The sequence below is a fragment of the Perissodus microlepis genome, chromosome 16 (assembly GCF_051167445.1).
Source record: "Perissodus microlepis isolate ML-2025 ecotype Zambia chromosome 16, ASM5116744v1, whole genome shotgun sequence".
Lineage (NCBI taxonomy): Eukaryota > Metazoa > Chordata > Actinopteri > Cichliformes > Cichlidae > Perissodus > Perissodus microlepis.
Genome location: NC_140476.1, coordinates 29793608 through 29815816, shown reverse-complemented (window position 1 = coordinate 29815816; position 22209 = coordinate 29793608). Strand labels below are relative to the sequence as shown.

Below are 22209 nucleotides of genomic sequence, written 5' to 3'. Positions count from 1 at the left end.
ACAGCTCATAACTGACTTTGAATAATAAAACCAATCTTGAACTGGGATTTCCCTAAAATATCATTTGTGACATTAGGAACAACTGATCCAGTCAACATGCAACATGTGAACAGGCCTCTCTTTAGAGCTGCAGCAATGATGATAATAGCTGGTTATGCAGTTTTTGAGAAAAAGAAGCTTTGTTTTAACATTTAAAAGACCGGGCCATGGCTTTCCTTAGTGACCATAGTGGTGATTTTAAGCAAATACTATGATGCTAAAAATAACAAAGTATTCTGAAAAAAAAAATGATCATGATTCTGTCCTCGTGATAGTGCCAGGGTCCAAGTTAGGTGACAACAAAGTCATGTGGAAAAGTCTTCTGGAGACTTTCTGTACAAAAGTCCACAGCAGTCCCGAACTTGCCGAGATCTTCCAAGTCTTAGCTCAAAGCGGGGGTTGGTCAAATTGTCATGCATGAAGCCAGTTAGAAGATAATTGAATCCCATTGTAGAACACATTCCTAGATAACCGTACAGGAACAGAATACCCATGTATTAGATTGTCTTTTAAAGGCAGTTGAACTGTAAACTCTGGTATTGTTAGTGCTTTATTCAGCTAAACTGGAAGAAGTTGTCACCCACTTCTCCGTTTACTCCCTCTTTTCTGCTGAATTTAATTTCCAGTAATGATTCTCCGATGAGTATTATCTTCTTTCCTGCAAACATTGTTCCATCAGTTTATTAAGCTTCATTCGAGGCCTCCGAGCAGGCCTCTCTAACAGGATTTGTTTAATAGTGTGCTATTCCCCGATTCATATCTCTGCAACCCTCAGTCAGCCAAGATCAACACTAATGAGCCTTTGAGAGAGAATAATAAGCTTCCAGCGGTCGCTCTACTGTGTCTTCTTTGGGCGAGGGAGGACAGCCGTGTGGAGGCGGAGTCAGTGCCATATCTCAGTAACAACGGGGGTAATGGTGTCCGACAGTTAGCTAATTCCTCCAGCGTGCTCGGCCGCTTCATTGGGCTCCGTCCACAGGCTTCAGACCTGGAGACAGTTTGATGAAGCAAAGAGGAGGTGGTTCCCTGTTTTTGTTTTTTTTTTAAAGGCATTTTTAAAAAATTAAATGTTGATTTAATATCTGAGAGTTGCCTCAAAAGACTCACTCTAAACTCAGTTTCACATGTTACATATAAACAGTCATTGTGGGCATTTGTATCAGTTTGGTCCTTATATACATGTAGATCTTTGTTAGTGCAGGAGACCACCAAAACATTGGTATCTTGGGAAGTGCCTTCATGTGCTCAACTTTCAGTGTTTTTCACGTCTTCATACCAGATCTGCCTCTCCTCTGTCCTTCATGCCGTGCTCTCTGCCTTTGTCTCCTCTGTATCGGTGTGTTTTTCCTGCTGATCCTCCAGGCTCAGAGGAGCTGCTAGAGGAATGTCGTGATGAAAAGGATGCTAAGCCATCTTGTGTTTAGACGTCCTCAGCCTTCACAATCGCAAAATGCTCCAACACCTCCACTCATCTTCATCACTTTGAAGCTTGTGTCAAATGAAGCTGTCTGTCTTTTGTTTGTTTTATGAGACTTGGAGCCTAATTATCATAGAGTACTTAAATTTAATGTGTCTTTTGGAGCAGTAGGAAGCAATGTTTTTCTAATGTCATTAGCACTAAAATTTGGAAGGTTTTGAGGTCTCAGTAGAGGTTTGGGCTCATGAAAAGTTACCTCCACTATACTGCTCGTCTTCAGGTGCAGGAGTAAAATTTTTGCGGCACTCAGCATTTTCCCAGCTGCCCGTGAACAGCTTTGGAAAAGCCCTGATGTTGTGGTTTGTCGGCCTGGTCATAAGCGATATCCATTTCAATGACCGTCAGTCCTCCTTGTGTGTCTAAAAATGGGGTGATAGCTCATTACGTTATGGAAAGTTGCGGCACTGCCCAGAATGTAACCCCCTTACTACCACTAGATCTAATTACAGCAGCTATGCAGCGCTGGCCAACCCCCCCATCCCTCAACTGTCTCCCCCACCTATCTATCCACTTTTTACCATCTGTCTTTCTGTAATACTTTAATGTCCTCACTCCTTTCTGTTTTCTTTATTTCTTTTTTTAATGTCTGAAACTTTAAAGATTTGTGGTATCTGTATGTGTGTGGAGATCAAAAGGATAGTGTCAGTCTCTCTGTAAGTGTGTGTGGTCATCATTAGTGCAGGTGCAGACACTCTTTGAATTTTAGCTGGATCACAGCAATCAATGGAGATTTATTACTGACCAACCTCGCTCTCTCTCTCCCCCTCTCCGTGTCTTTGTGTTGCTCCCCAGAGTGAGACTGTTTTCTTGGCCTACTTACACAGAGCTCCCTGTTTAAACACTAAGGCAGAGCAAAGGAGAAGCAGAAACTGAGCTTAACATCTTATCAAGTCTCTCGTTGTTTTCCTGTTTTTGGGAGAAGCAACAAACTGATGAATAGTGATTTTTGTAGATCCAGAAATGATAGAAACAGACATACATTAGACAAAGGAGAAGACAAAGGCGGGAGCCTGGTAGGTACTGTAGATTAATGAAAATCCTCCAGTCTGAATTGATATAGAAATAGCAAAAATGCAGCTCATTCCCCATCTGCGAAGGTGGAGTTTAAGATAAGGGAATAAAAAGAGGAGGGGAATGAATGGGTCACAAACAAAGAAAGCACCACAAATATGACTCAGCTCTGTGAGATTTGACACTGGTTGGTTGTCTACTATCAGGCAGAAAAATGTTTTTAGTTTAAAAAAATAATCTCTGACTGTCATTATTCTTGTTTCTTTCCATTAAAGATGGCAGCTGCAGTCTACCTCAGGGGGCACTGATAAAAATAGCTCAAAAATACAAGCTTTCTGCATTAACTGGGTGTTTGTCACAAAGCAGTAGATCAACACAAGTGATGTCTTCTTCATTTGCACGGTACCCTGTCATAACCAGGAGGAAGTGATGCAGATGAGCTCCTCTGCCTGAGCCACACAACCAAACCTTTGAGTGAATCGTGAATGTCAGGTTACAGCGTTGGGAGACACTCTGGGTGCTATAATGGCCAAAATAAGAAGTAAAATCTGAGCTTTATCTAGGCTTTAAGTGATAACAAAAAGGACTTTTAAAATGTTTTGCCTGAAGAATAATATCATTTACTGTTAAGACAGTAAATGATATGAAATGCAGGCTTCTCGTCTGCATATTTAATGCGAGCTGATTGGGTGGATTTTCTGAAACAGCTGCTTGAAGTTTTACAGCTTAAAACAGGTGTCCGTTTGTACTGATGGCAGATGGTAGATGGATTTTTGTCATCAAAGTTTCCCAACTGCGACTGTTTGGAGAACAGTTACACACACATACAGTATTTTGGTTTTTTTTTATGCACTTAATGGACAGATCAATGAGCAGCAGAAATAATCAATTGCCCTGCTTCTAAATAATACACAGTGGTGTGCTTGGAAACTATGTACTGTGACACACACTAACTAAAAAGAGAATTCCTGCCTTATGACACCTTCATAAACTGTATGTGTGCCTGTATTTTTTGTGCTTTTCCCACGAGAATAGAAGCACTGTAGGGTTAGTGATCGACACGGTCACTGTTGTTGACAAGAGAACTGAGCAGCAGCTGTGATGTGGAAGCAGCAATAAAAGTTTTAATTCCTCCTCTGGCCCTTGTGTTTTCTTCTTTCTACCTTGTTTTGTGTGTGTGTCTGCTGTTATAGCAGTTATGAGGTTGTGTTTAGCATACAAGAAGCTGCTCATAGGTGTCAAAGCCCATCATTGTCATGATGGTTTCAAGACTTTTCAAAACTCCACACGTTGTTGGTTTGATCAATAAAGACTTGTTAGCGAGATGGTTTTCACACTGCCGAGCTGCAGAAATAGGCAGGGTGTTTGTCTGTGCACATCTTTCTATATGTGTGTGTTTGTTTTGGGGGTTTCTCTGTGCATCTGTGCATGTGAATGTGTTTGTGAAAGTATTTGTGTTTGCACTAAAGCTTGCACCTGGCTCCTTCTCTGTGCCCCGAAAGCTCAGAGGGGCACAATAAAGGACGCTTTGTCCTGAAATGGATCATGCATGTGCACACACACTCACACGTATGCCCAGTAAAATCAGGTATATATTCAGATTAAAGATAAACATGCACTATGTGTACAGTTGACAACAATTTGTAGTGAGTGTGTGTGTGTTGGCTCTAAAATGACTCCACTTCCCTGGCATTTCCTTAAGGGGGAAGTCGCGCAGTTTCTTTTCCCCCCCTTGTCTTAATTCTATCTGGCTTCTATCTGTACACACACACACACACACACACACACACACACACACACACACACACACACACACACACACACACACACACACACACACACACCAACTCATGTTGTTATTTCTTGTTTTTCCTCGTCTTCTAACCCTCTGATTCTCAGCCTCGTCTTGCTCATCTTCGCTCTTCTTTATATCTCTCCAGACTTCCGCCGTTTCCAAGCAGCAGCTGGAAAAAAAATGTAAAACCAGATTTCCTGGTTTTTAAAGCAAACAAGCAACACTAAATGTGTTGTGTGCCCCCCCCTCCCCCCCCCATAAAAAAGCAACAGGGGGAAAAAACTAAACAAACAAAAAGTCAGTGAAATAATTGGTGTGGTGTGTAATAGTCAAACAGATGTCAATCAATGATAAGAGATGTGTTTTTATTGGTTATAGGGCAAAAATATCTTAAACCTGACAGGAAGTGGTGGCACTCGGTCACAGCCTGCTGGTCCCTGTGGTTCCTAGTTTGTGATAAGCCCATGTATATGAGGCAGGAAATCTAGAGTGTGGTCTTAATTTGCAAGGGTAAAGGGCAGCCACGAGAAAGTAGCATGCACGCTCTGCAGTAAAACCTCTTCAGCTTTAAGCTTATTTTGTGTGGGCATTTCAGGGAAGTTAAAACAAGTAACCGTCTGATAAATGAGCATCTGGTATATTAGGGCTGCATGATATTAGGAAAATCTCCGAAGTGTGATAACTGTGATCAATATTGCGATAACGATATGACTTGCGATAAAATAAATAGCAAAACAAAAAAAACCCAGAATACATAATTTCTGTTTTACTGCAACAGTTTTATTTAAAGAAAGCTGCTGTATTAGCAGTGTAGCAACAAAGTGCACTTTAACATTGAAACATCGCCCCCATAAAAAAATTTGGGTCTTCTTTAAGATCCCAGCTGGCCAGCACCTCATGTAATACATGGGCTATATTTTCACTAGTGTGCGAGTCTGGAAAATACAGTCTCTAGACACCGTGTTTTCAGTTCAAAGTCTTCGGTGAGGAAGTGCACTGTGAAACTCATATATGGTTCCGTTGTACGACTTGACCATAGGTCTGTAGTGCTTGCGTAGTTTTCAGCTTGGCGCAGTTCAAACATGACGGTCTTGCGGCATGTTTCGTACATTTGTGGAATGGCGACATGGGAAAAGTAGTTTCGTGAGCGGATGCGGTATCTCCGGTCCACTTTATGTACCAGACTGGTGAAGCCCTCTCTGCTAACTGTATTTATAGGCCTCATGTCTTTAGCCTAAAAATGTGTAATGGCCTCTGTTATTTCTTTGTACCGCTTCGACGTTTTCTCATAAGGAGTTCCACTTGAAAAACTCTGATACAGAGACGGCTGTCGGACTGCTGTGCTCTTTGTCTTAACATTAGCAACCTTTGTTTGGCTAGCCCTGTCTTTCTGGAACTCTTCAAACAGTTCTCTGTGGTTGATGATGGATGTTGGAAGATGATGGTGGAGTCGTGTTTCCTCTGGTGGTTGCCACAAGTGTTCGGCAAGTTTTGCAGAGCACCTGTGTTTGGAGAACATCGTCTTTATCAAATCCAAAGTACCTCCAAATAAGCAAGGTACTATTATTTTTAGCCACGAGTTCAGTCAGTAGCCATAGTCAGCCATTACAACTCTGACTCGTTAATGCAGCGCTGTTCGCTCCCCACCTACGCAGGAGGCGGGCCTGTAATCCATTGATTGGTTAATGCCGTGAAGGGCTCTATTCGACTGGTCAAATGTGTAAAGGGGTTTCTTTGATTGGTAAATTCTTTAAAGCACGTGTGTAAACATTTTAAGGTACCCAATTATCGCAGTTTACGCCGTATTTTGCGATGGGCCCATCGCACAGGCTGATATTGCGATGACAATAAATTTTCGATTTATTGTGCAGGCCTACGGTATATGTATGTCAGTGTATCCACCAGATAATTGTCGACTTTCTAAACATGACCTGAAGCTTTTTTTTTAAGCTCAGATTTTATTTATTGTCTGTAAGTAGAGGGGATGTGTGTTGGGACTAAGCACTTGTACAATGAGGATGACCTACATCTGGTTACCTTGCCTTGACACATCATTTGTGGAAACAGATGGGGCAAATGTCCTGTAAACACCAGGCCTTCTATGTGGACATAGCTTTTCACTTCAGTGAAAATAACCTGGATCCCTTGCCCCTTGAAGTTGTAGCTTGAGGTCAAAGGTCACACTACCTGAATGATCCTTGTGAACTCTAGGGTCAGGTCCTCATTAAACCATTGGTGGGTTCTGGTTGGAGAGATGAACAATGAGAGTGAAGGAATCCCTAAAGGTCAGGCTGCAACTCTTCATCTGTCATGGTGCTCATTCATCTTTGATGATTGTTGCTTTAATTACCTACTTTTATATTTATCAATGAGTATATGAATGCAAAGCCATTCATGAATGCCTCTTAAGTTGTGCAAGCTCTTTTGGCATCCCCAGTCTTTGGAGTTGCATAGAACCAGTTTAAGATTGGACACTGGCACCAAAACACCTTTAATGGAAAAGGGGTAACACAGTACATCTATGTAAAAAAGCTCCCAAACCAAGGGTGTATTGTTATCTCAAACTTGCAAAAGTTCCCTTAAGGCTGTCTCAGAAAACTTGTTAAGGAAATATGAGCCGAACTTCATTGCTGAAACCAGCTCCTCTCCACTTCCTAAGCCCTGCAGGCTTTTCCATGATGAAGGAAACTCTGGTCCAAACATCCCACACAGAGAATTGACTGAGCGTTGAACGGATAGATCACGGTGCTAGTCACGGGAGAGTCGGATGACAGAAAGATTATATCATGTTTGAATGGGGCATGGAGTCAGCTGGGAGGTGTTAACAGAGAGTTTCAGTAACTGTACTATTTGCATTCATAGTTAGGCAATAAAGGGCTCTTAAAAAGCAGAATGAAGGATTGACTGAAGTTTAATGTTCCCCTTTAATCTTCTTTTCTTCTAGGAGGAAAAAAAGCAGCAGCAGTCATAATGTTTTTATTTTTTCAGTTTTGATTTAAGTGCTAAAAACCATATGGTTTATACCCAACAAGTAAAGCTTGGTAAATCGTCATCTTTTGTGACGATTTATGTGCTGAAATGAAAAAAACATTGTCTCTAAAGGTCTAAACTGTAAGATTGGCAACTAAATATATGCCCGAGTGTCTATTAAGGCAGTTTTAACCCCTAAAATCCAGTGTCCTTATTACTGCAGTGTTATGAGCATTCAAACTATATATAAACTGTCTTAACCTCCGGCAGGGATTTTTTTTTCCTTTTCTCTTTGAATGTGTTTCATCTGTGCAGTGACTCAATCTTACCAACACTGAAGATGCTGGGGCTAGCACAGTGAATCGTGATCTCAGTAGTTTAGCATGTTTCAGTTTTTATCTAAATAAAACAAAAATAAAAAACCTAAAGCTCAGACGTCCATGAGTGCTTCCGCTAGGCCTTAAAGACCTGCATTTGTATGTTGAAGCTGTGGACTGTCAGTAGGGGGCAGTGATAAAAGTTTATAGACTACTCTGAAACATGGGCTGCTCATGTTTTCTGTTTTTGACATTGGTGGTTTTTGAGTTTTACACTGCTGTGGAAAAGACCATCAATCCTTACAGACAAAGAAATGCTTTATAGTGGAGTGAAACTGAGAGTTAATGTCACTGAAACATTTGATTTGTGCTTTTTGAAATGTTGTCCACTTCTTCTTGGACTCTGCCTCAAGAGCTACGTAAATAGACACAACACAGGATCCTTTAAGTAAATCATTTCAGATGGGCCTACAAGCAGATTTGATTTGAGGCAATTTGGAGGGTCTACTTTTAGAACCACATGTTTAGATATTGTTGCAAAACTGGACAGCCTGTGTGAACATCTAATTTCTTTTTCTTCCTCTCTGGAAGTCTTTGTTATTTCCAAAGACTGATGATTCTTCCTTCTGGCTTTTTTTCTGTCTTTTGGTTTTTCATAAAGGCCAGGTGTGTGCGTATATCTGTGTCTCGTTTTTGAACAAAAGAATCTGGGAAGAAGATGATGTCATCTTTTAACCGTTGTATGCTTGTCTTGGGGGGGGGGGGGGGGGGGGGTGTCTGTAATTATAACAGTCTGTGCTGTGCTGAGGTCACCTTTCTCACATGGAAAGGCGAGTGATGCAGACGCGTAGAAATTTGTTAGTAATTTAGTCTGTGACACACACACAGTCATAATTATATTTTTTCATATTTACACATTAACTGTATGCAACAAAACCTCAGGGTGTAAAAAGATGCACATGTTCTCACACATTAGTGTCATGATTTCATCAGTATCTACACAACTTCTATACAATCTTTGAGCCTGGGGTATGTGAGTGTATGGGGAATGTAAGGTGTGTGTCTGCTTGAGTTTCCATTGTTTGTCAGGGAGTTAATATAAGATGTTTCAGAGTATTTGCAGTGTGTGCGTGTGTGTGTGTGAGACACAGCCTGCCGCCTTTACAAACTGCATCATCAGCTAAAATGGGCTGGTACCCTACCTGCTATTCTCTTTGGCAGCAAATTGTTAAACATGGCTCGGAGAAAAAGAAATGCAAAGTCTGAAGTGCAGGTGGTGAGGTCACACTGAGGAGGCAGTAAGCCGGGGGAATAGTGAGGGTTCATATACTTTTGTGCCTGCAAATCTCCTTGTGAGAGCATTTGTTAGTGGCGGTTAGTTTGTGTGCATCAGTACATAATAGGGAAAACCTGCAGTGTGGTTGTGTCATGGCTTAGAAACGTTTGACTCAGCAGCGCTGCAGTAAGATAGATACTTAAGCTTGATGGAGGCTAATAGAGACATTTTCATTCAAAGTAAAAGTTTGGACTTTCTGGAAGTTTCTGTATTGCTCAGTTAGTAGTTAACGAGTTTTTGCAGGTAAGTTCAAATTTCTATGCAAACTACAGGCCACTGCAGCAGCGTGCTAGCATCCAAACATTCACAACAAAGTTTTTGGTGCATCACAGTATTGGCGATGGATTTAACTCGCCTGTGTGTTGCAAAATGTAATTTTTTTTAATGCAACTGATGGTCGAAGTTTATATTCATTGGAGAAAATAAAGTAAACATTTGTATAGTTAATTCATGTGCTAGAATGTTTGTGGGGCTTATTGAACCTAAATTGGGCTACATTTAAGCAACAAAAGTCTTTTTAAAATGATGTCACATTATGTAAATGGTCAAAACAGCTTGACCGTTTTGACCGTTTACATATGCTCTACAGTAAATGTACTACGTTAATATTCTATCTCCTCTCTGCATTTAAAAACATCTGTTTATTTCTCATTTGTTTGTCCTTTATTTCTCTTATGATAATATTTTGTTAAGATTATATAAAGAGAAAGGTTTAAGATTTTGAGATAAGAGCCACATTACCACAAGAAGGCATAAAGTAAAGGTCACAAAATAACAGAATATCGAAATCTAGTACTATAGAAAAGTCAGAGTCCTCCTTTATCCTTTATTGTGTTCCGTAGTGTAACTCGATAGTCCCCACCAAAAAGAACCATCAGAGATTTGTTTTCCTGTCAGTTTTGCAGTTTGCTGTCTCTATCAGCCTTGACCTTTTTCGTCAGCCCTACACACACACGCACACACACACACACACACACACACACGCACACGCACACGCCCCCCTTGACTAAACTGAAATGGGTTAATCTCTCATCACTCAGTCGTTGGGGCTGGTGGTTCAGGTGTCACAGTGTCTTTTCTCACAAAGGAAACCTGATCAGACGCACACAGGCACTACACACATAATACAGTCATAAAGCATTGCATCATCTCAAATTTTTCCCTTTCTGTGTTTGTCTTTCCTGGAAGAGTTTGTTTATCTCTACACCATTGCTGTATTCAAAAGTGCTTGCTTGTTCAGGCTGTAACAGCTGTGTACCTTTCCTGTAATGCTATGTAGGCTAGTGTGAGAATAAGGTTTGTTCTTTGGGTGTTATTCTGGCATCTGAAAACTACTTGAACGGTGTGTTCTTTTGCCTGGAAAAATATGTTGGTAATTTTTGTTCTTTTCATGGTGAACTGGAAATTTTAGCTCTCCAAATGGTTGAAATTTAAATTTTACAGTCTATTTTTTAAACTGCTCGAGTAGCTAGTGCTCCATTAGTATTTGTCAGTGTGAGTATTTATTAGTTGTTTTCTACGGAAGAGGATTAGGGCCACTGGAAAAAAAAAAGTGGGCAAGTTGTTTTTTTTCTTCTTTTCCAGAATTCTGAGAAAAAAAGTCAGAATTGTGACATTAAAGTCAGATTTTTTTTATTTTTTTTTATTTTCCAGAATTCTGACTTTTTTCTCAGAATTCTGGAAAAGAAAAAGAAGAAAAAAAGACATGCCCACTTTTTTTTTCTTTCCCAGTGGCCCTAACGCTGAATTAATTTAGGGGGCTTTAGAGCAATTGCAACATGTAAGTTGTTAGTTTGTTAGAGTAATTATTTTTTGCTTGCCATGAAATATTTTAAAAAGTCTATAAAAAGTGAAGTCTTCACAATATCTTTAAAATAAGCTATTGGTTTAATTTTTTACATGGCATTAAAAAAACAAAAACAAAAATTGTTACATGCTAGTTTGCTCCCAAAAGTTATTGTTAGCCTATAATCTATTTCCAGCTTCTAGCTCATTTAAAGCCTCCTTAATTTTTCTGTTGTATACTTTTGGTGCTGAGTTTCACGAAGTCTCAAAGTATTTCTGAAAGCCTCTCAAGAATGAGATAATACCGCTTTGACCACAAGCTTGCGGTTATCTCAACAATTATTGGCAATAACTTCTTTTGTAAAAAAAAGAAAGGTACACATGCAACGTTGTGCAAGCCTATTGCATGTTTTGTCACATTCATTCTGAAATTATGAAAAACATGCATGCAGTATGGTGGAGCTGCAGGCTAGTTACTCACACATGTAGTGAAGCATGGTGTCATTATTGCCTCTTTCAGGTCACATACTATTTCACGCTGTTTATGTCCTTTAAATTTGGAAAAGCTGTTCAGACTGTGTTTGCTCTGCCTGGATAAAATGAGTTTACTGTTTTAGTCCACGTTGGAAACACTGTGCTCAGCCTGTTTGGAAATGATAAAGGTTTGGATTATTGCCTGTGGTTCTCCACACTATTGTAGAGACAAATAACTTGTTATAAATGTGGTTTTTATTTTTTGGAACGGCTGAATAAACCTCCATGTGTACTCAGCCTTGGACACTACCATCGATTTGCATAGTCATATACTTGGCCTTCAATAAAACAGCAACTTTTATTGTCACATTGTGCTCTTAATTGTCCTATAACCAAGCTTACACTTTAATTACAAACATTGGTAACTGCTGTTCACAATGCAGAAAAATACAGATTTCCACTTTGCTCATCTCTCCTCTCTCCTGTGTTTCTTTGCAGGGTCGACATGTTAAGACGGGACAGCTGGCGGCCATCAAGGTCATGGACGTCACCGAGGTCAGTAACACCTATCAGCATGCGCTTGTAATCTTTTGTTGTCTTTAATCAGGTTTCAATCCCAGCTAAACCACTCTTGCACTGTGGGATTGTTAAATCCTGCAGCAAACGCCTGTCACGAGAAGGATTGAATGAAGTAAAATTATTCTGCCATTACAGAAACAGCTATATTCCACTGAAACTGATACAGTGGCTGTAGGACTATAGGAATACCTGCCTTAGTAATTGTCAGCCAATAAATTTTTATATAGATAAAATGATGAAAAGAGTCACTCTTTCAATCCAGAAAACAAATTACACTGGAACATAGATAAACACGTGAGATTTGGTGCTGGAAAGGGGTCTTGTGAGGGAAATTTGATTTGGTTCTAACTGCAAGCAGACACCTGTTTAAAGTTAGTAGGCCTGCTCATGAAACCTACCGCACGCGGAAGTTGGCACATTAGTACTTTTAGTACTTTGCATATTTGTAATTGATTCCAGACTAAGTTTTATTGCATGTGATGGAATAAATAGCTTTTCTGAAGCATACAAGATAAACACCAAACAGTTTCCCCACTCCACAGCCTCTCTCCATTCCACACCCTCATGTCAATATTTTCTCTCCAAAAATAGTCAGGAATATAATCACATAGCTTCCATCACTCTTAACAGTGGTCTCTGTTTATTAGATGAACTTTGAGGAGGTCACGTTTGAAGCAAACAGATTTTTCACTTCTCTCGGGGCACTTTAGCTAATGATGATTTTAGACTCGTGCATGTAAATGGTTTGAGATCCACAGAGTTAAACTGGGCCCCAGAGGGCTGTTTCTGCCTTTTTAGTTTTGTGTTCCTTAATGTGTATACAAGCAGAAAATGTTATTAAAGTAACCTCATGCTGATGTTTTGTTTTTGTTTTTTGGGTTTTTTTTTTTACTCATCGTTGAATCAATGGCCAAATGAGCCAAGAAGAAAAATATTCCTGCAGATGGCTTAAAGAGGAATGAGTGTACCAACAGAGCTTTAATCTGGGTTAACTGTCACACTGAAGAGGATTGTACTGTCTGCCTTTCAGGACCCTGCTGGTTTCATCTGTATCTCTAAAGACTTACTATCTAATGTGCATCCCACTCTATCCTCGTTCAAACTGGTCCTCTGTGATAATAAGAGCTCATTTGTAACAAAGATGGTAGTGCTGTAATCAGCCTCCAGGACTGTTAGAGACATCAGAAATGTTGTAGTATCAGTTAATTCTGAAATGGAAAGAAAAGAAAGTGTTTCAGCCACTGATTTTTTTGTTTGTCGAGTATTTAATTTTAATTATCTGTTCAATCATTCTGTAACACCTCCCAAGTTAACTTCTGGGACCACCTCTGAGTTATGGATGAAAGCGACAGTGTTAAAGTCAGCGTCTTTATGCAGGGCTGTCTAAAACATGGTTCCACTCAGAATCTGGAAGGCTGTTTACAGGAAAAAGCTTTAAAGCACAACATTATGTGCACCGTAAATGGAAGCAGTGTAGCAGACTGTGATGGTGCAGTTTGACATACCTTAAGAAAATTTGTTTTTCTTGTGTTACAAGAGAGCAATAGGGACATATTGCCAGCACATTTTGATGACCCTTTAGGAGGGTCTTTCAAAGTATTCTTCAGACATGGCCACTCAGACAGAGGTACAACAGTGAGTATCTTGTTTTTGGACGGCATTTGAGCCAGTGGTGTTGGGAATCTTGTCAACATTGATGGATGTGTGAATGCAGAAAAGTGCAGTCAGATTTTAATCCACCGTGCAATACCATCTGGAAATCATCTGATTGGCAACAGCTTCATTTTTCAGCATGACAGTGATCCCAAACACACTGTCAATGCAGTCAGTGCAGGACGTGCTGAAGAATAAAGGTGGTCATACCAAATACTGACTTTCAAGTTTATTAGAATTGTGGAAACTATTATAGCGTATTACTATATAATACAGACGTAAATGGTGGCTTAAGACTTTTGTATAGCACTGTTAATAGATTATAAATAGTTATCCTGAAATTCATTAAAAAAATGTTTTTTGTGTTGTTTTTAAAGTCAGATTCGTATTAACAAGTATTCTGGCCTATTTGACAGTTTTGATCAGTAAACAAAAAGATTACAACAAACAATCAAAATTGCTGGCTCTGGATAATCATGGCGCAGGAGCAGCTGGAAACCAGTGTCTGGAAGCAGTTTGGGTTATACAGTCCATGGCAGTATTCTCAACAAACATAAGGCTCTTACTCTACAGCTTCAGCACATCTGGGCTCTCACATGCCGCATATTGGAGTTGCCTTTGAAAAATCTAGTTCACGGTAAAACATTAAAAGCGGCAATCACGAGCTCGGGGTGTAACTCTGTAGCCTGCAGGAACAAATCTACATATTCAGCCTCAGAGATCAAAAAGAAGGGAACGAGGAAGGATCAAGAGCATTTGATGGGGACATGTTTATGTATTCATACAAGATGAATCACTGAAGAGAAATACACATGTTGAGGAGTCTTGGCAGTTACTTTTTTCCCTCCCGTTCCACCAAAATGTTTTGAGTGGTCCCTTTTCCACACGGTTTCAGCCATTTTTATAAAATAAACACAATCTGTTTGGCTGGACACCGGCCAAGAATGACTGTCAGGCAGAGGAAGTTGTTTGCATTGGGAAAACTTGAGATACTGCACATGTACGCAAATTCAGTATAACAGTTACTGTATATATGCATATGTATGTCTGTGTGTGTGTGTGTGTGTGTGTGTGAGAGAGACATGATGGGAACCACAGGAGCTTTCATGCACTCACAAGTCATGGATGGAAAACCTCCCATTTATACATCTTCTTTCCTATGTGTGTGCGTTTCTGGGAACACTCTCGATTCCCTGTGCTCATCTCTGCATATGTGCTCTGACCCACATACCACTTCCTGTTCTGTATAGAGAGTGTGGGAGAGAGAGAGGGTGAAAAATGGACACTTAAGAAAACAGTAGGGCTATAGAGTAACAGTGTACAAGGTTGGGCTTTGTGATATAAGCAAGTCATTCTGAGCCTCAGTTGCTTTAAAGTTTCTGTTAAACCTTTCAATACCCCATTAAAAGACTGAGAGTGTGAAAAATAGGCCGCTAAAGATGAGTGGGTATAACTGTAAACTAAAATGTTGATTTCATGCAAATTGTCATAATGTGAAGGTTACAGCAGAGCTAAATTGCCTTTGTAACTCAATAACTTTCATCAGCTCCTTATTGGCAGCATGTCTTTTGCAATAAACAGCAACAGCATTGATGATTTCTTGAGGCTAGAGCACATTTCCTCAGGCTGTGCTCAGCTGAACTTCCAGGGCTGCATACAGAGATTTTCATATTACTTCATACTTTTTCTGGTTTGATAATTTTATTATTCTTAGAATTTGTTTTTAGCAACATTCACTCATATTTGACTGCTTCAGACAGAATGTAACATTTTTAAAGTCATAACATGTCTGTGTTTTGATTGGTTGGACTATAAAGGCAATTTAAGGGTGCCGATTTGCACATTAAAGCTCTCTCATGAGCATTTTTGTTGTTGTTTTACTTCTGCTAACAATAAAGAATATTGAAGAATAAATCAATTATAACTAAAACAATATTTATTTGCAGTACCAATTTTACAAATAGCTTCAACACAGACTTGCAAACCTCTGAAACCCCAGAAACACTGTCTTTTATTTGGGCTAATGTGGTAGAGCTGTGCAAGCTAAACCAGCGTTTAACACACAGATTCACAGTTGGTTCTGGTTATAACAGGTACAACTAATTTAATTGAAGCTTTTGTTTTGACTAGAAACACCTGTGTCTTCCTCTCCATCTCCCACAGAGTGAATAAGATGAAAACAGACATTAAAGATTCTTGCTGTTCAGATATAATTGTAGTTCTTTCAAAACCAGTCAAAGTGGCATTAACATAGATTTCTCTTCCTCCTGGCTTTTACATGATAAAATAGAAGTTTCTGAAAGTGGAGCAATACTCGTGCCTTTTATGTGCACATCTATGCACAACACTGAAATACAGCATCCTTTCTCTCCAAAAGGGTTGAAACTGTTTACCACAGTTTTTTTGTTCATTTACTTTTGAGGAAATTAGCCTGAGCTTGCTTCCTGTGCTTAAGACTGAGAGAGATGGTGTATGCAGGCTTCTCTGCACCACGCAGTTTCTTGTGATGCCTGTAAAATGCTATTACATCGTTTTAGATGTGTGGATGTGCTTTTGTTGTAGTGTGCCGTGCTGGAGACAGTAGTGTGTTGCTTCCTGAGACAGCTGTAATTGCTGTTTCTTTTTTTCTTTTTCTGTTTATGTTTTACTGGGTGGTAATGCTTTCTGGTGGCAACTCTTATCCTTGTGCTTTACTTCAGACCAGTAATGCCACACTGGTGACTTTGTTCATCCAAAGCAACTGGCAGTTTAATGTCCGTCAGTTTAATGTCTCCTGTGCAGGAATCCTTATTTTTGCAGTCTGTTTAAGTTTAGATAGAAAAGCAGTGCCGATGCTGCGTTTTAGGAATGTCTGTCCCCGTAGTACAGCTGTCTGATTAATTGTAAGAAGTGTTTTTGGATGTTTGTCGATTAAGTAAGAGAGTAAGCTCAGATAAGGAGAAGAAATCAGTGATAATGCCCCCCCCTTCCCCCAGAGAAGGTTCATGTAAAGTGCAGTGGGATTATGGGAGGGGCTATCACTGCTTGCAGGCTCACTCACATCCATTCTCCAGATTCTTATATCAGTCGTCTCCTTGCATTTTATGCTCTCTTTTTCTTAAATTTCTCATCCTCACTTGTGTTTTCACCCTTGCTCTTCCAGTTTCTGGCACAAATATGCCCATTGTGTTCTCCCCGTTTCCATCATTCACCATCTCTCACCAGCCACCACATCTGTTTTGTTTACGAAATGAGGGAAAGCGTGAGAGAACTGACAGAGGGAGTGAAGTCATCATCATCCCTTATAGGAAATTGGAAAGAAAGCGGAAGAGGTAGAGAGGGAATTGTAGCTGCAGCATGGCTGCATTCTGCATCTCCCACTGCTGCTGTTGACTTGATGTAATACAGCAGGACTCAGAATTTAATGGGGGGAAAAATCAATCTTGATTAGAGGAAAAACTCCACAGCAAGCATGTTTCTCTCTGCCTTTCGCTTCCCTCGGGAAATAAATTACTATTCTAGCCATTTTTCCTCGCATCCTTTTGTCTCTGTAAATTTTGTGCGTGAACTGAAAGACATCACAAGCCAAGAGAGCTCTTTCTCTCTGCTCTCACTCACCTCCCTCTCCCACTGTACACTCAGAGGTGTGAATGTGGGAAGGTGTGGAAGACGCAGTAAGAGTGAATGACATAATAAAACATTTTGAAATGTCTGGCAATATAAAACCTATTACACTGAATTCCAAGTTTGAACCTTTGAGTTTAAGTTTCTGAAATCGTTCCTCCAGTTTGGATGTGTTCAACAAAAGAACTCGATTCTGGTTTGAGAAAACTTAGCTCGTCACTTCAGAGTGAAACATCAACATCATTGAAGGATTCCCATACAAACTGATGCAGATATTCATCAGATATTCCCAAGTAGTTAAAACTTAAAACCTTTGAAACAACTTTCAGTGCTACCAAAAGTCAGCATTTTCACTTATTCACTGAAATATCGAGAATATCTTTGGTTAAGACTATTCATATTCAATCTAGGATCATTTTTAAAGACTGATAACATGTACTGTGATAAATCAATGTATGTAACTCAATGTTTCATATATTCTAACCTCAAAGACCAGTTTAAAGCAGAATTTGTAAAATAAATCCATTTCCAACAGTTTTAATTTCAGCTAAGCTAAAAGTGAGATGAATCAAATTGGAATCAAGTGTTTCCTTGCTGAGCCACAGTGTTAGCTTACGCAGAAATTGAAAATGCATTTGTAAGACTTTAATACTGTGGATTTTGTCCCTCTATCACCCTTCTTCATATATGAGGAATCCACATGGGGCATTTTCAGGTATGACAGCCAACCCAGTAATGCCTGGAACAAGTCTCTCCATGTTCCCGGTTGTCTGTTAGAGGGATGTCAACCTTTTTTGGCCTCTGAAGAAGTCTCCCTGCTACTCTGCTTCCATTTTCCGTTATGCTTCCATTTTGCGGCTGTCTGCTCCCCTGGGTCGGTAGTTCTGTTAGCACTGCTCAAATTGTGTGCTGTCATACTTTAGAAGCAATATGGCTGCAACAGAGTCTCCCCACCATTTCATGCCCTGGAATGATAATGAGTAGTTTCAGGATGCCTTGTTTTGAAGGACTGACTACAAATCAGGGAAAGTGAGACAGAGAGCGAGAGATGGCGAGAGTGAAAGAGGGAGGCCGAGGTGAGATGCGTAATGACGGGATGGATGAACGTGAAAGTAAAGAGTAGAGTCATTATAGAGGACAACTGGAAGTGATGTTGCAAAGAGGACAGAGGGTGGACAGGATACATGTGCAAACAAGATGGAGAGAAGGAGACACGGTGAACATGTGACAAAAAGAGAGGGGGTGATGTCATCTGCTCGTTAAAGCAGCTGTGTCCTGACATCCAGGCTACTTCCTGCTTTTCATCCCATCTCTCTCTCTCTCTCTCTCTCTCTCTCTCACACTCACACACACACACACACACACACACACACACGCACACACACACACACACACACACACGCACACACACACACACACACACACACACGCACACACACACACACACACAGTTTATGTGTCTTCTGAGTTGCATTCATTGAGTCCAAACTATGCTTTCTGATTTGGACAAACTGATGTTGATGATGATGATGCCAATTCATTCATAACTGTATATCAAATTAATCACCACCAATCTTGACTGCAGATTAATTGTTTTGATCATTTATCAAAGGTTATAGTAATGTTGTTATGATATAAATAATAATAATAATGTGTAAATGATGATAATAATAATACTTTGGCAAGCGTGAGTGCTTAAAGATCGCATGCATTTGATTAGCTGGTTCTGGCAAATTTTTTTAAAAATAAAGTAGAATCAAAAAAATTAAAGTACAGAATCAATAAAAGTGATTTCAGATTCCCTATTTGAAGTCTTTGCTGTCATGTCTTTGCTGCGTTTTAGTGTAAAATAGGTGCATGTTATAGATGCATTGTTGTATTGAGCTTTTTGTCCGTGCTGCCTGTAACATAAGGAAAATGCCACCACTGTTGTGTTTTGTCAGTTTAGGGGATTCTCGTCTTCGTCTCCTTTAGCTGCTGTTTTAGCTGTGATTCATGTCCCATATTGGGTAATGCTTAAGAATGTTCCTGCTGCGTTCCTCCGCCTTCACTCTGGTCTCCGCATCTGTAATTATTCTCAGTTGTTACAAAAAATGTTCACATGACTGACATTTTGTGGGCGATGGATGCTCTGTTGACCATAGATGGTACTGGTGTCTGTGTGGAACTTTCTCTGCATCCTTTAGCACCCTTTATAGTTTTGTTTTTATTTTCAAAGTATAATTTACTCATCTAACCAACCGACTGGTTGACTGACAGGTTGGCCGGCTCACCTGCTGGGTGAGTAGCTGGACGGCTGCTGGCTAACTGCGGGCCTGCTGCTGATGAGTGGATAAACAGAAGGACTAGCTGGCCAGCAGTCTGGTTTGCTGGCTTTCTGACTGATTGGTTGGCTGCCTGCCTAGCCAAATGACCGGCTGCCTGGCTGGAGCAGTAACCAGCGGGCTGCCTGATGGACAGTGACTCAAGGGATTGGCTTGCTGTCTGTCTGACCGACTGACCCCATCATCTTTATGACAGTCAAAGCTCCTGCTGAAGTCCTTAAAAACTCTCAGCATGTTAAAGTAAAAATAAATATCAGAAAACTTGTCCAATGGAAGCTAAAAGTAAACTAGCTTTAATTTTTAGCTGCAGGAAGTGACAGAGTATATAGAGCTTTACTTAAAAGCTGCTTAAAGTGCAGAAATATTTAAATAGTAAAAAAAAAAACTGCTTCTGAAATACTGTCCACATGACTGACAGCATGAAAATATCTTCTTTTAAAGTGATCACGAACTTGTGCGCTGTCAGTTATCCAAACGTGATGTTTACTGGGTGTTCTGTATATCAGAGATGGTGAAACTGAGCTGCTCGCTTTTATTTACCCAATGGGGTCGCCAGTGAACCCATCTCTTATCTTTTAAATGCTGAAGTCTGGCAGAACTGCCCTTTAACTTCTGGGTCGGATTCAGAAATGGTAGCAGCCGTCAGCTGCCTGTCATTTGTTGCTCCTGCAGTTCTCGATAAGACGTGCACGTTTTAATTTCTTCCAGCGCCAACTTATAAGATTGAACCTGCCGTTAATATAAAAAGCCACTCTTATCCCCTTTGACAAGAAAGTTGAATTTGACAGCCAACAGAGTGAGGTAGCTACCTGCAGGGATAAATATAAAGGTCTTGGCAGTCATCAAGCGGCATTAACTTGCGAGTAGGAAGAAGATTTTTATTACAGTTGCAGTAAAACCAGTGGTGAATTGGCCACTATTCTTGTGTAACTACAGTGTGATGTTGGTTAGAAGATTTTCTGTTGGTAGCAAATCATCTGAAAGTGTGAGATGGTGTCTTCAGTGCAGAAATGTATTTGATTTGTAAACTACAGGCTCTGGGTTCTTGTTTCTCTCAGTGTTTTTTAATCTAATGAACGTACTCACTGCTTCTTTTACTTACCTGTTAAACCAAAGCTTTCGTGGTTGAGATCATCATAGTCTGATCTCGAATTTCTTTACCAATTCTTAACTTTAGGCGTCAGTCCATACTAGCTTGTCATTAGCAATGTTACATTTACAGGTGTTTGGGGAGATTTGATATCCCGGTTGCTGCAGTAAATAGCCTGGGGATTTTTACCTTGAAAGGTTGTTAAACAGGTACTTGTAGGGTTTGGGGTAATTTAACATTACGCTCAATTAATGTTGTGCGTGGTACAGACAGAACAGAGGAGCTGTATTGACCTAAGTGCATCTCTGCGTGTGCAGTGAGTCACTGTGTACAGCCTATACCACTGAGAGCCGTGAATCATAGTTAACATTTACACATGTAATAAGTGACAGCATACAATATGTTATATTATATATTATTAAAGCATATTAGAATTTTTTTTTTTAAATCCTTGATGCTCCCAGGTCAGAGTTACGGTACTTATAATACATTAGAGGAAACCCTGACGGTTATTTGTGGCCTAGCTATAGTTTGCATCGTCACATTTTTGCTCTTCTCTTGCACAAATTTCAAATAACGTGAAGTTTCCACCTTCAAACTCTGTTGTTTTCAAACAGAGGCTGGGTGATCGATGTGCAAATGTGCATTACATATTACTGTTTTTTTTTCCCTATCTGCCCATCTCGCTGATGTATGAGGATATTTGGAAAAACTTAAGTAATCAAACAAAGGCAGTAAGTGGTTTAATGAGTACTGTAATAAGGGCTACTATTTCACAAAGGTCGCTCCACATGTTTGATTTGGAAGATTTCTGACTCGACCCCAAATAGCAGGGGTTTTTCTCTCTTCTCTCTTGTTAGGTATATTTGTCAACCACTGCATTATGGAATCACTTGCTAAGTAACCGATTGCCAGATTACTCACAGACAATGTAGTATGATTACAGATTAGTTGAAGTTCTTGGGTAAAGAGCATCCAGACACATTGTGCAGAGTGATGAAGTTCTTCTTTACCAGCGAAGGACAACCATTTCTTTGTGGAAAGTCCCCAAACTGTCACCACAAAACTTGTTGTCTAGCACTGTATTATTATAGATGAAATATATGAAGTGGTGGTAGCCTTCTGGGTCTAAGTGAACATCATGTGCCTTAAACCTGCATTCTTTCAAACGGCCAGCGGGAGGGACTTTGATGTTTGCAAAAATAGGTCTGCTTGTATGGACGTTTATGGGAAAATCACCCTCAGCTACTTTGATCTGTGTCCTCAGTAGACACTTTCCACATGACTGTATGATCTTAGTTTCTAATTTCTAGTAGCATGATCATCATTTTGTATGATACAGTCTCTATTGGAGTTGTAAACGAGGTTAAGGAAGGGCAGGCCAACCTGACTGACAAGTTTCTACCTTGTATATGTCGTAGTATGAAGATGTACCTGGATTATTGTGTGGAAAAGGATTCTGCATATATTCTCCATAAAACAGAGCAAATCTTAATCTTATTGCAACACAACCAGAGTGCAACAACAATAAAGAGAATGGTTAGTAGAGTTGCAAAATCAGCAGTGTTCATGTTAAAATGTCACCATCTTCGATATGAAAAGCCAAACAGTTTGCCCAGCACTTCCTCGGGGCCTTTCCTCCGTGGACATATGATGCTGCTGCAGTTTACTAAGGAGTCCAGGCTGCAGCTCCTGCTTATCAAGCAGCCGCCATTGGAAAGAAAATGTCACGTCATGTCACTCCCGGTTGGGTCGC

General features: G+C 40.1%; 1 protein-coding gene across 2 annotated transcripts in view; it reads left to right on the top strand.

Annotated features, from left to right (window-relative positions):
- LOC146371175 (mitogen-activated protein kinase kinase kinase kinase 4-like) overlaps positions 1-22209 on the top strand; it is a 103883-nt gene that overhangs the window by 38581 nt on the left and 43093 nt on the right. For both annotated transcript variants that reach the window (XM_084908175.1, XM_084908176.1), the window contains exon 3: positions 11703-11759. In XM_084908175.1, the coding sequence (XP_084764301.1) occupies positions 11703-11759 (57 nt within the window). The remainder of the gene's footprint in view (positions 1-11702; positions 11760-22209) is intronic.